The 13,275-nt window shown below is 37.8% G+C and overlaps 1 protein-coding gene across 2 annotated transcripts in view; it reads right to left on the bottom strand.

Moving 5' to 3' along the window:
• The window catches only part of LTN1 (listerin E3 ubiquitin protein ligase 1), a 55,195-nt gene extending 42,883 nt beyond the window's left edge, over positions 1-12,312 (bottom strand). For both annotated transcript variants that reach the window (XM_079155207.1, XM_079155208.1), the window contains exons 1-5: positions 12,179-12,312; positions 6,954-7,157; positions 6,260-6,358; positions 5,372-5,602; positions 745-797 (exon numbers count right to left, since the gene is read on the bottom strand). In XM_079155207.1, the coding sequence (XP_079011333.1) occupies positions 745-797; positions 5,372-5,602; positions 6,260-6,358; positions 6,954-7,157; positions 12,179-12,220 (629 nt within the window). In that variant the 5' untranslated portion in view covers positions 12,221-12,312. The remainder of the gene's footprint in view (positions 1-744; positions 798-5,371; positions 5,603-6,259; positions 6,359-6,953; positions 7,158-12,178) is intronic.
• Between the last annotated feature and the right edge of the window lie 963 nt (positions 12,313-13,275).

Here is a 13,275-nt window from a genome sequence, read left to right as displayed (position 1 = left end):
CACACACACACACAGAATTTTAACCACATGTTTTACTACTAAGTACAAAATGAAAGCAGATGAAAAGCTACTGCTTAAAAATAAGTGAGGAAACAGCTGCTCTCTGTAGCATGTAGTAGGGGGATTCTAGTATGGATATCAAAGCATCTCTGATTACATTCCCTATGCAGTCTTAAGTTGATTAGAACATAAAAGTAAATAAAACAGCCAGGCACAATGATGCCTGTCTATAATCCCAGCTACCTGAGAGGCTAAGGCAGAATGATCACAAGTCCAAGGCTAGCCTTGGCAACTTGTCCCTGTTTCAAATAAAATTAAAAGTGCTGGTGACGTAGCTCAGTAGCAGAGTACTTGCCTTCTAGCATGCATAGGCCCTGGGTTCAATCCCCAGAACCACCAAAAGAAAAAAAAAAAGTGAATAAAACATTTTATTACTCTTTCAATAGAACTACTTACAGCTTCAACTATTTTCAACCAGGAAATAGTTCCTAGTACGACTGTCACAAGACTAATGTGATAAAAATATACAAATATCCCTTTCTAAAAAAACTAAACATGCAGCTCCCAGATAATTCACGTTAAATAGCAAGATAACTTGCAAGTAAAAGCATCTGGCACATAGCAATATATTAAGTATTCTCATTTCTCCTTCTTTTTGGAAAATTTTATACTGAAATTATATGTGGTTATCTATGAGTGAAACAAAATCCTTAACATGAGTTACTTACAAACAATATAACTTACTGTGGGTCACTGAGTGTATCAGGTGTTTCTTTTAGAAGATGGTCCTGTAGCACCTAGATGGGAGAAAAATAACAGTTCTAAGATTTTACTGAACTGTCCAATGGTGAATAGAGAGAGTATAAATAAGTAAAATTCATTTTTTAAAATTCCATAAACCTCATCTTACCTAAGCAAAATCAAGTAGTAAAACTAAAAGGTTTGAATTTTACCCATTGTTCTTTTCCTATGGATCCCCAAGGTTGGCAGCTGCTGGGGTAAGAAGGACAAGGTACTTCTTTCCTACACCTCCAGTTCCCATCAAGAGAAATTTTCCATTAAATATGTATGGTCACTTGTTCCTTTATTTCTCTTGTACATAGCAGTGAAATGTAATATTAATTAGTAAATCTCAGAAATTAGGCTCTACTTTCCTCTGCCTTCCAGGAGTCTCCTGGCCCAGAGAGAACACACATTGTGCTCTGCTCTATCCAACAGGAAGGTCTAAGTTTTTCAAAATGTTGAGTAAGTCTTCCTACTTCTGGAAGGCAGTACTAGGGAATCCACTGTTCAAGTATCAACTTTATCAGCAGTAACAACAGCTAACATTTATTGAGTTCTTCCACATGCCAGGCATTGCTTCAGGCATATTTTGTGCATAAGCTAAATTACTCCTAACAACCCCATGAAGTACAAGTTAATTCCTGTTATAGAGATGAGGAAATGGAAGTACAGAAACTTGCCCAAAGTCGTACACCTAAAAAATGGCAAAAAATAAAACCCAATGGTATGACACAGGTCAATAATATTGTGTTCTACTCTTTATAATGCCCTCCACCCTTTGTAGTATGAGGGATTGAACCCAGGAGCATTTTGCACCAACCTACATTCCCAACCCTTTTTAAATTAATTAATTAACTTATTAATTAATTAATTAATTTATTTATTTATTAAAGCAACTTGCTAAGTTCCTTAGGGCCTTGCTAAATTGCTGAAGCTGGCCTAGAACTAGTGAACCTCCTGCCTCCACCTCCCAAATCCCTAGGATTACAGGCATTCTCCACCATATCCAACTATAATGCTGACATTTTGATCTTCATTTTCCTAATACCCCTATAATAAATTGGCTTTGAACTTGGGAAAGTTCATACCCAATAGTTATAAAGACCTGTGGCAGAGACAACTAATAGGAAAATAAAATGGAGAAAATAATCCACATGTGATCAATTAACCACAACAAAACCAAAAACAAAATTTTTAGAAAGGCCTATGACATCAGGTATCTCAAAAACCATTTTCTCCAGACACAGTGGCATACTCCCATAATCCCAGCTACTCAGAAGCCTAAGGCAGGAGGATTCCAAATTGGAGGCCAGACTTCATGATACCTCACATTCATAACATCGATCATTTGGTGTTGAGGGCCATCTTGGACAAGATGGCGCCTGGCAGTGAGCCAAAGGGCACTGGCTACCAAAATAAGGAAGTACCTAAAAAGCTGGCTTGCTGTTACTAATTCCTTAAAGACTTATGATGTGTTAACGCCAGGCTCAAGGATTGGCTATCTAATATCATGCCGCACGTGGACAGCTCGTGATTTATATAGTATTATGCTGGTATTCCTCTGCATGCTCTCCTGCATGAGAGAAAGCTTTGCTGTAATTGGCTGATAAGCTAGGAGCCTGGGGGAGAAGAGAGGGAGAGAAAAGAAGTAGGAAGATAGTGGAAGAACAAAGGAGACAGAGAAACAGGGAGGACGCAATAAATCTCGTCAAACTAAAGATTAGTGGTGTCTCCTTTCTCCGCACTGGTTCTGCTGGATGGAACAATTTGGTATTTTAAATGAAGCAATGGAAGGGTTAGAGGAGTCCTTTTGAGAATATCGTTGAAGACACAAATTCTTTCCCTAGGAAAAAAAAGTGGTGCACCTGAGAAATGAAGAATGGAAAAACATAAATATGAAACTATAATAAAGTAATGCACTGGAGGGGAGGTGTTGAGAAGGACGTGTTAGGTCAAGAGATCAGATAGATAAATATGGATCAATGAGGCAGAGTTTTGTATGTTAAGATAAGAAATCTGAACTTGAAGTGTAATAGAAAGCCACAGGGTAACTAGCTGAAAGGAGGAAGGTAAGGAGAAGGTGATAGAGGGAAATATTTAGGCAGGATTATACACATGGTGCTGTGGAAAAAGACTGAGCACTAAATAAGGAATGACTGTCAGCATTAATATTTTTAAATTCTCAATTCCCCCCTCAGTCTCATTCCACTTTTATTTCCTGATATAATTTTAACAATTTTGGTTGTGTGATACACAATGGGAATGGCAGATACAAAGGGAAGAAATAAGACACTATTAGATACAGAATCACTGAAAACCATAGAAAGTTATGGCTGATATCAATCTGGCAACAATGTTGACTAAAGGTAGAAAAACTTTCATATCTAGTAATGATAATATAAATTTGTCCTTTTGAAGGGTAATTTATCATTTATCTATAACAATTTTATTCTTATCCTTTGACTCGACATACAGTTACAAGAAATTCTAGTAACTATCACTTCCATAAGAGTAATAAGAGATTTAACTCAAGAATATTCAGCCAGGTGTGGTGAAACACGTGCTACTCAAGGCCAGCCTGGGCAATTCAGTAAGACCCCATCTCAAAATAAAATTTTCACAAAGGGCCAGGGATGCACCTCAGTGGAAGGATGTTTGCCTAATAGGCATAAGGTCCTAGTGTATACACACACACACACACAAAAGGAATGTTCATTGAAGCAGCATTTGTTATAATAAAAAATGTTAAAACCCAAATGTATATTAATACAAAAGGAATTAAATAAACTATTATAGGTCCATATAAAGGAATACCAAAGAGTCAACAAAAAAATCAAGTAGATGTGTATACATGTATTATACGGAAATATGGAAGAAAATAATTTTAGATGTCTAAATATACTATTTATTATATATCACAAAGCATACATCAAAATATTTTAGATAGTATGATAAATTAAGTTTTATAAATGAAAGATGAGAAATGTAAATATTATAGAAAGGTTCAATATGAAGTGTTAATTTTGTTAAAAATCCAAAATGGTCAATTGTGTTTAATACCACTTTTAAAAGGCAACCACAGGTAGCTCAGTGGTAGAGCATTTGCCTAGTATGTTCGATCCCCAGCACCACAAATTTAAAAGGGCAAACCTTTTCATTGTTGATATTTCACTTAGTTATTCCCCTACTGTGATATTGTGAGATATATTTTGTGAATTTCACTCATGGTTCCTGGCTTATAATTGCCTCCCCAAGGCAGGCCACAAAAATCAGAATTTCTCTTCCTCAAGGCTGGTCATGGAAACTCTAATCTTGCCCTGCCTTTCAGTCTCAGTGCTGGCCATAAAGAAACTTCCTGACCTACCCTTGTCCAGTAGTGTGTCATAAGCCTCCCCCTCCCTCATTCCAGAAGGGTCCTGCCCCATAACCTGGAGGAAGACTTCACAAAGAGCCCAAGAATACTGAAGCAGATGAGCCTTGCTGGGTTTCCCCACCCTATTAGCTTTAGATCATACCCTTTGTTCAATCACATGTTCACAGTTGCCCATGCTTTAATCAGGCCAATGTAACTTAATTTCCATAAAAACCCCAAAGGACAGACCTTGGTAACTGCTGGACAGCTGAACATGTGGATGCATGCAGGAAGGCAAACAAGAACTCATCCACATGCCAGAAGGTACTCTTGATCTGGCTGCTCATTTGTATCCTTTAAAATAACCCTAAATGAATGGAGTTGGAGAATATCATGCTAAGTGAAATAAACCAATCCCAAAATACCAAAGGCCGAATGTTTTCTCTGATAAGTGGATGCTTATAAGTGGATGGGGGGGGCTGGGGAGATAGCTCAGTCAGTAGAGTGCTTGCCTTGTAAGGCAAGCAAGGCCCTGGGTTTGATCCCCAGCACCCAAAAAAAAAAAAATAAGTGGATGGGGAGGCGGGGCCAGTATGGAGGAGCACTGGATTATGTAGAGGGGAGGGGTGGGAGTGGGGGAAGGAAGGATAGAGGAATGAGACAAATATCATTACCCTATGTACATGTATGATTACACAAATGGTGTAAATCTCCAGCGTGTACAACCATAGAAATGAAAAGTTGTACCCTATTTGTGTACAACAAATCAAAATGTATTCTGTAAAAATAAAAAACTGAAAAAAATAATCTTTAAAATAAACCAGTAAATACACGTATAGTATTTCCCTTAGTTCTGTACACCACTCTAGCAAATTAATTGAAACTAAAGAGAGGGTTATAGGAATCACAAATTTTTAGCTGGTCAGTCAAAAATTTCAAAGGCCCAGACCCGCAATTGAGTCTGAAATGGGGACAGTTTTGGGGACTAAGCCCTTAACCAAAGCTAAGTCCAAGGAGACAGTATCAGATCAGAATTAAATAAGAGGACACTCAGTAGGCAGTAGAGAAATTCCCATAGCCTTTGAGGTCATTAAAGTCTTCTGTGTTGATTGTGGTGAGAGCAGAGGATAAAACTTTTTTCCTGACACACCTACAATGGCAGGTAAGAGAAATGTCATTGTAACAGATCTTATACACCTTAAATACTTAAGAGAAAAATAGTGTCCAAAAACTTACGATGGTAATTTCATCCTTACAAAATGCTATGGCTTCAGGTTGCTTGCTTGGAGGGAAAGCTGCTTCAAATGCATCTTTTGCTGCACATGCGGCTGGTGTATAGGTATCACACTGGGCCATTAGCCAATATCCCATTAAACTTTTTAAGTAGGGAGCCAAGTGTTTCTTTACTTTTAGGATAAGTTTTTCAAAAGCTTGCTGTGTGGCTTCTCGAACCCGGCGGTCATGATCCTATTGAAAATACATGTTATTTTAAAATAAATACAAATACAAACATTTCTATATAAGCTACAATGACCCATTATTAGGAATTCACCTGTGTACAGAGCCAAAGTGAAACCATTTTTGAGTATAGCTCAGTGGAAAAATACATATTTTGTATTCATATGGCCCTGGGTTTGATATCCAGAATGACAACAGAAAATTTATTTTGAAATATTGAGAATTTGGGATTTTTTTAAATCACAAATTATGTAAAACAACTAAATTTTCCTTTTTCTCCTTCCCCAATAAGATTAAGATTGTATTCAAGATGGATTTAAAGCTGGGCACAGATCACATAATTCATTCTCCTTTGACAACAAATATACAAAGAAATAAAATAACTGCCAAAATTTATTATGACTGCAAAGTATCTAGGTATTTCTCTGGTAATGACCTAATTTCTGAAAATATATTCTCAACACTCCTTCAAATCAATGTGATCTAATCTGCATAACAATCCTGACATAAAATTTAAAAACCCTCACCAATAATGTATCACTTACATGACAGTCACCATGATTTCACCTAAAATACATACATACATATACATACATACATACACACACACACACACACACACACACACACATACATACAACAAACTAGTAAAGTTAAAATACTTACAAGTGAAATTTTACAGAAAATTCTTGGCCAATATGGAAGAACTCCTTTTACAATTTCTGTGTCTCTCTCCATACACATGGTTCCAAATTCCTGCATGGCCTAAAAGTAATTTATTAACATCATTAAGGATTAACAGCCATAATATTGGCTATTGATCATTCTGTTCTGAAAGCTCAGTCTACTTTATGTAATGCGTAAATACATTATTTCTGTGTATGTCATATGGGATTAATATAAAGAGTTGTTTCACCGTCTATAAAAGTAGAAACTATTCATCTGCATTTTTTAAAATAATAATATACAAAGAAATTTTAAATCACAGGGCTGAGCTGAGCAATGATACCTGTCTATATCCCAGCTACTCAAAAGGGCTCCAGAAGGAAGATCACTTGGGACCAGAAGCTCCAGATTAGTCAAGGCATTATAGTAAGACCTCATTTTTAAATAAAAGACAAAAATTACATTCCCTAATGGTAAAAAAACAGTCAAAATTCTAAAGGTTTAAAATGTTTCAGAGCAATGAACTAATGTATAAGCCACAGGTATTAACTAAACTTACTTCTAAATGTCAGAAAAAAGTACAACTATAAAAGAATTAATGATCATTTATTGTTCTTTACACTAAATATGCTAATGATATTTGTTTTAACAAAAAAATTTTTTTTGATCATTTTATTAAAACAAGAAAACTTGCTTTTAATTTTGTTGTGACGTCTTTCTTAGAAAGTTTCCGAAGCACCATTCGAAAATCAGAATCTACGAGACTGTCTATTTCTTCAGCTCCTTGAATAGCAGGAACATAGCCTAGGTCACTGTGAGATGTTCCAAAACCAATAAATCCAGGCACCGTTCCCTGTTCTTTTGCAAGGAGTTCTGCAGCTCGGCCACTGTTTGAAGGCTGATAAGAAAACAGGAAGAAAAAAGTCAAGAGTCCAAGAATTCAAATTTTAATTACATAATTCCTTGACAATTTTCATAAGAACAAACTATTTTTGAGTACTTTTTTTTCCTAGCCTAAGATTTCATCTATTGCAGTATTTCTCAAAGGTGAATATTTCTGTCACCAAGAACTTATCAATAATGATCCTACAAATCACCCAGTATTTCCTGGTTTCCTAATTATGAGAACAATGTTTTTGAAGCTGTAGATACAATCCATAGGCGACTCATATTATCAATAGGTAATGGGTCATAAGAGAATTTTAAAGAAATGGAATAAAATTTTAAAAACCAGAATATACCACATATGACAAAATTTCATAAATATTATTTTGTGAAATTTTTTTCAGACTTTCGCATAAATAGCCTTTATTCACATGCATTGTCCAATGATATAATATTAACTAATAAATGGGTCTAATCTTTTCATTCATCCATTCATTCAAAAGATGTTTGTCTGTTTGTTTGTTTTTGGTACTGGTGATTGAACCCAGGGACACTTAACCACTGAGCCATACCCCCAGCCCTTCTGATTTATTTTGAGACAGGGTCTCACTAAGTTGCTTAGGACCTCACTTAGTTGCTAAGGATGAGCCTTAAACTTGAGATCCTCCTGCCTCAGCCTCCCAAGTTATTGGTATTACAGGCATGTGCCACTGTGCCCAGCTCAACACATATTTATTAAGCAATCACCATGGGACAGATCTAATGACAGCTGCTTCTAGACAGAGTCCCTCAAGAGCAGACACATTAATTTCCACATACTCAAAGCCTAACCTGTTGGGATAAAATTACATTGTTAGGCCATAAAGTTCAATGCAATGGTCAAAATATAAAACCAGTCAGGGATTTGTCTGATAAACAATATAGTATTCTCTTAGTACTAAAAGTTAGAGAGTAATTTGTTACAGAGAAAGAAAATATTTGAACTATTAAAAGAAAGTAACTTATTCATTGTTATCCAAGGGGAAAATGCTTCAAACAACCACCATATGATGACATTACACTGGATATTATAACATCTATGTTCATATAGTTCTTACTTCTCTATAGGGATATTTGCAAAAGATTATCCAAATGTGTAAAGCAAACAACTTGTATCTAGCAAAATCATGTTTGGGAAACATTTGACAAGGAATAATCTGGCCTGCTTTCCAATCTGAACTGAGCAAACAGAAATGAACATCATGACCTGAATAACATGTTTTTTCAAACTGCAGCATTACAGACTAATTCCAAAAAAAGATCTCTATATTGAAACTTTATTAAAATGAAATATTATTCAGTTCAGCTTTCTCAATATTGGCACATGAATAAAGAGTACAAAGGAAATTAATGAATTATAATAATGATGAAAACTAAATGATGACATTAGGCTATCAGCAGAATGTTACTTAAAATTTCATTTGTAAACAGTTTCTTTTATTATGAAACAATCAAAAATTAACTACCAACTCAAGGAGTCAAGGTTGCATTCCAAACTAACTTGAAATATCGAAGCTGACAACAATTACTAGGGGTAGAAGAAAAGGTATCCTGATTTTCAGTTTCCTATTTAAAAGTAACAAATTATTTTTTAATGTACTCATTGTATCTTTTACTCGTGTCTACTGTGAATTTAAAATACAGTTGCTATCTTTGTAGGTTAGATGTTTATACCCATAGTTCAATCAAAATTAAGAACCCTGATTCACACTCCTGTAACCCTAGCGGCTCTGAAGGCTGAGACAGGAGGATCTTGAGTTCAAAGTAAGCATCAGCAATATCATGGTAAAGAAACTCAGTGAGACTCTGTCTCTAAATCAAATACAAAATAGGGCTGGGGATGTGGCTGAGTAGTCAAGTGCCCCTGAGTTCAATCTCCCGTACCCCGCTCCTTTCCAAAAAAAAGAAACTTGATTCTATCTCTGGCTGTTAATTTTTCTTATACTGTGCCTACTTCTGTCTAATTCTTTTGTGCCTGGCTTCTGCAGGTATTTCAGGTAGCAATCCTTAATCTACAGTTTAAGGACCAAACTAAAGATCTTTCACGCTGGGGGCAATGGTACGTGCCTGTAATCCCTGGAGCTTGGGAGGCTGAGGCAGGCGGATCATGAATTTAAAGCCAGCCTCAGCAACTTAGCAAAGGCCTAAGCAACTGAGACCCTGTCTGTAAATAAAAAAATTTTAACAGGAGTTGGGGATGTGGCTCAGTGGTTAAGTATCCCTGGGTTTAATCCCCAGTACCAAAAAACAAAAAAACTTTTATCATCTGTTCATCTGTCAATTTTTCCCACTCTTATCTCCTTTCACTCTCTCCAAACCTACTTTCTCTTAATTGTGCTGCCCTCATTCATGTTCCTGTTCCAAATTGAATTCAAGGTTCCCTGAATATGTCATATGCCCTTTCACAACTCAATCTTCTTTTATTATTATTGTTTATGTTTTTTAGTTATTGGTGGACACAACATCTTTATTTTATTTATTTATGTGGTGCTGAGGATCAAACTCTGCCTCATGCAAGTGAGGCAAGTGCTCTACCACTGAGCTACAATCCCAGCCGGACAATTCAATCTTTATATACTGCTTTCTCTCCAACTGAAAACTCTTCCTTTTCAATGACTGACAAACTTCTACTCATCCTTCAAAACACTCATATTTATAGCATTTGTCTCCTTTAGGTCAGTCACCATTTTCTGTTCTCACACTTGCTGCTTATACCTGTATTGTAACTAATCAATTCATTATAATATTTGGTTATGATCTGTCTCTATCATTAAACTAATAGTTCAAGAACAGCAGAATTTTTCTATCATCTTTGCACATAGGGCATCCAGTACTCAATTTTCTCTGAACGAATGTCACTCTAAAGTTCCAATTCTCAACTCTGCAATTTCCTGGCTACATGAACTTAGGCAAGTTAATGTCTCTAAACTTCAGTTCCATCATCTTTAAAATGAGATAAGAGTAATTAACCCATTACTTGAGTCAACATCAAACTTTTTAAAAAATTATATATATATATATAGTTGTTGATGAACCTTTATTTTATTCATCTACTTGTATGCAGTGCTGAGAATCGTACCCATTGCCTCACACATGCTAGGCAAGCACTGTACCACTGAGCCACAACCCCAACCCTCAGACTTAAGTGTTTAAACCACGAGGGTAATAAGAATTTCAGCAAGTAATGTCTAATGTAAAGGACGCTAAAACCACTGGTAAAAGTTTGTGGGAGAATAGTATAGTCAGTTTCAGACTACCTCTCTCCATATTTGTTATTAGCCAAGAGAAAAAGATCACTTTACAGTGCAGGATACACCTTAACCTAGTGATTAAACAAGTACCATTAACAATGGAACAAAGAAAAGTAACATGTGCCCCTAGTGAAAAGATCCATCAACTATGAAGCATTTCTGTCAAATATTTTCTAACCTGAATAAAATCATACAGAAACCATTAAAATCTAAATTAAACAAAAACATACACCTGAACTCTTCCAAATTCTACCATAAAAGACACCCCCCCCCCAGTGGGGGGGAAGGGAAGAAACCACAGGCAAAACTGTCTGGATCAAAGGGAACTAAATGGAATCAGTGATCCTTGACTGGATCACAAATGTTTTTCAAATGACTTATCTTTTAACAAGAAAATAAAAAGATTATAGAGAACATTACTGAGATGAGTACAGACAATGTCGCTTATTATATTAGAATATTATACCAAATTGCTCTTGGTTATGTAGAAAAATGGCATTGTTTTTAGAAGATTCATCCGAAAGTCCTTATGAGTTAAGGAACCCAGTTTCTGCAACTAACTCTCATAAGATTCAGCAAAATATATAATTTGAGACTAAAAGCAAATGTGATCAAATATTAACAGTTGGTGAATCCAGGTAAAGCACATATGGATTGTCATTCTAACATTCTTGCAACTTTTGCTCACACTGAGAACTTTTCAAAACTAAAATGTTGATAAATGTTTAAAATACAAGACAAAACATTGACAAGCCAAGTAGAGTACTTAGCACAGTATTTAATTAAGTTACTACAATTGTTGGTATTCCAAAACAGACTAAGTGACAGATCTAAAAAATGCAGTTTCAACCACCAGAATTAGCTGAATCCCAAAAAGGAAAAGGGCATTTCCATAAAATTGGACATAACACACCTTGAATCATAAAAAGTAACATCGAAACATCCCTTAGGATGAGAGCAGCAGAAGTAACGTATAAAAACACCTTCCTTCAAAATATTTACATTCTAGTGAAGCAAGTGAGTAAATTACGTACTAGTTTGGAAGTCATAAATTCAAAGGACTAAAAAAAAAAAATAGGGAAGAAGAACAGGGAATAGGGGACAGTATTTAAAATGAGTCGACTGGGAGAGCTCACTGACATGTCTAGAAGAAAATCTGGAGCCACCTAACAGAAGAGCGTTGGGAGCCTGCCAGGCAAGGCCAAGGCACAGCACAGTGAGGTCAGTGCAGCTGGATGAAGTGAGGGAAGAAGCGGGAGTTGAGCATGAGGCCGGAGCGGGAAAGAGGCAACGGGAAGCGGCGAGAAAGTCGCCCACAAACCACTGGCCTTTACCCCGAGGCACGAGGGGAGCCACGAAAGGTTTCCGAGCAAGGACGGACGTGGACCGAGGTATCCCGCACGCCCGGCTCAAGGTAATTTCCTCCCACCCAACTCTCCTTCCCAGCCCCCCGCCCCGCCGCGCGACACCTCGGCCAGGTAACCTTCCAGTTACAGCTGACACCGAACCACTTCTTAGCGAAAACTGTGCACGCTCCGGCATGGAACGTCTTTTCTCTCACAATTGCCCAAACTGCTCAAAGACAGCCCATCCCGCCCTCGGGGACTCACAACAGGGAGGTCACACTCGACACGGAAACACGCCTCCCCACAGCCACGCTCCAGACACCCTCAGGCTGCGCTGCCGGCGCGCCGCGGGTGGCGAGGCGCAGACTGCCCGGTCGGCCAGGCCAACCTGCACTCACCCTCAGGTTCCCCTTGGTCCGCTGCTTGTTCTTCCCGCCCATGATCGCGCTAGCAGCCGCACTCTCAATCTGCAGCCCGAGGTTGACACGGCCGGGCCACAACTTCCGGTCTCTTGTGCCGGAAGGGGGTTTACAGTAACAACTTCCCCCGGCCCGCCCCTTCCGCCGCCCACCCCGCCCTCCTACCGCCCCACTTCCGCTCCGCGCTGCTGAGGCTGAGTCTCTGAGCCTCTGTTGCCCTAGACGCCACAATTGAAGTCGCTCCTGTCTGCGTGTAATGGCTACTGGCCAATGGGAAGCCAGGCATTGGACCCTTGGCGCCAAATCCTGCCTTCCTTGATTTCAGAGGCCGGAGTTGTTTGCTAGGAAATTGGCCTGAGCTGTAGAGCATGAATTTCACAGAAGGGTAGCAATAAAATAACATGATAGTGCAACTATAATGCACCAATTTAAAAAAATGTAGAAAAAAATGGTATTGTAGTGACTGCAAAGATAGGAAGGTGCTAGATTTTTTCCCCTCCAGTTTATTGACTCTAACAAAATTATATATATAAAGTGACCAGGACCTGCACCTTCAAAACATAGTTCTATATCACTAACATCTTGATAGATCCATCTTTAATGGTCTGAGAACATTAAAAAAGCAACTTATGTTAAAGCGTCCAATGCACATTAAGTAATTGACTCAACTACCGAAATTTAATGATCTCATGAGCTAATTAAGATGGAACAACTTCCTTTGACAGACTGCCGGAGACTTTATATGAGATGTCAAAAGATCACTTTGTAATCCCAGTGATTCAGGAGACAGACAGGAGGATCAACAAGTTTTACACCAGCCTCAGCAATTTAGTGAGACCCTTTCTTAAAGTTAAAAAATAAAAAGGCCTGCGGATGTGGCTCAGTGGTAAAGTGCCCTGGATTCAATCCCCAGCACCCACCCCCCAACAAAAAGTTTACTTTGCACACTACTGCTGTGATACCAGCATGTTTCTAGATCATAATGTTCCCATTACTCGAGACACCACAAGAATATCAAGTAGGGTTGTGGGTTCACTTAAATACTTGCTGTACTGGAACAGCTATCATCCAAGCTT

Source organism: Sciurus vulgaris (genome assembly GCF_902686455.1).
Source record: "Sciurus vulgaris genome assembly, chromosome: 10".
Taxonomy (NCBI): domain Eukaryota; kingdom Metazoa; phylum Chordata; class Mammalia; order Rodentia; family Sciuridae; genus Sciurus; species Sciurus vulgaris.
This window is presented reverse-complemented; position numbering and strand designations above follow the sequence as displayed.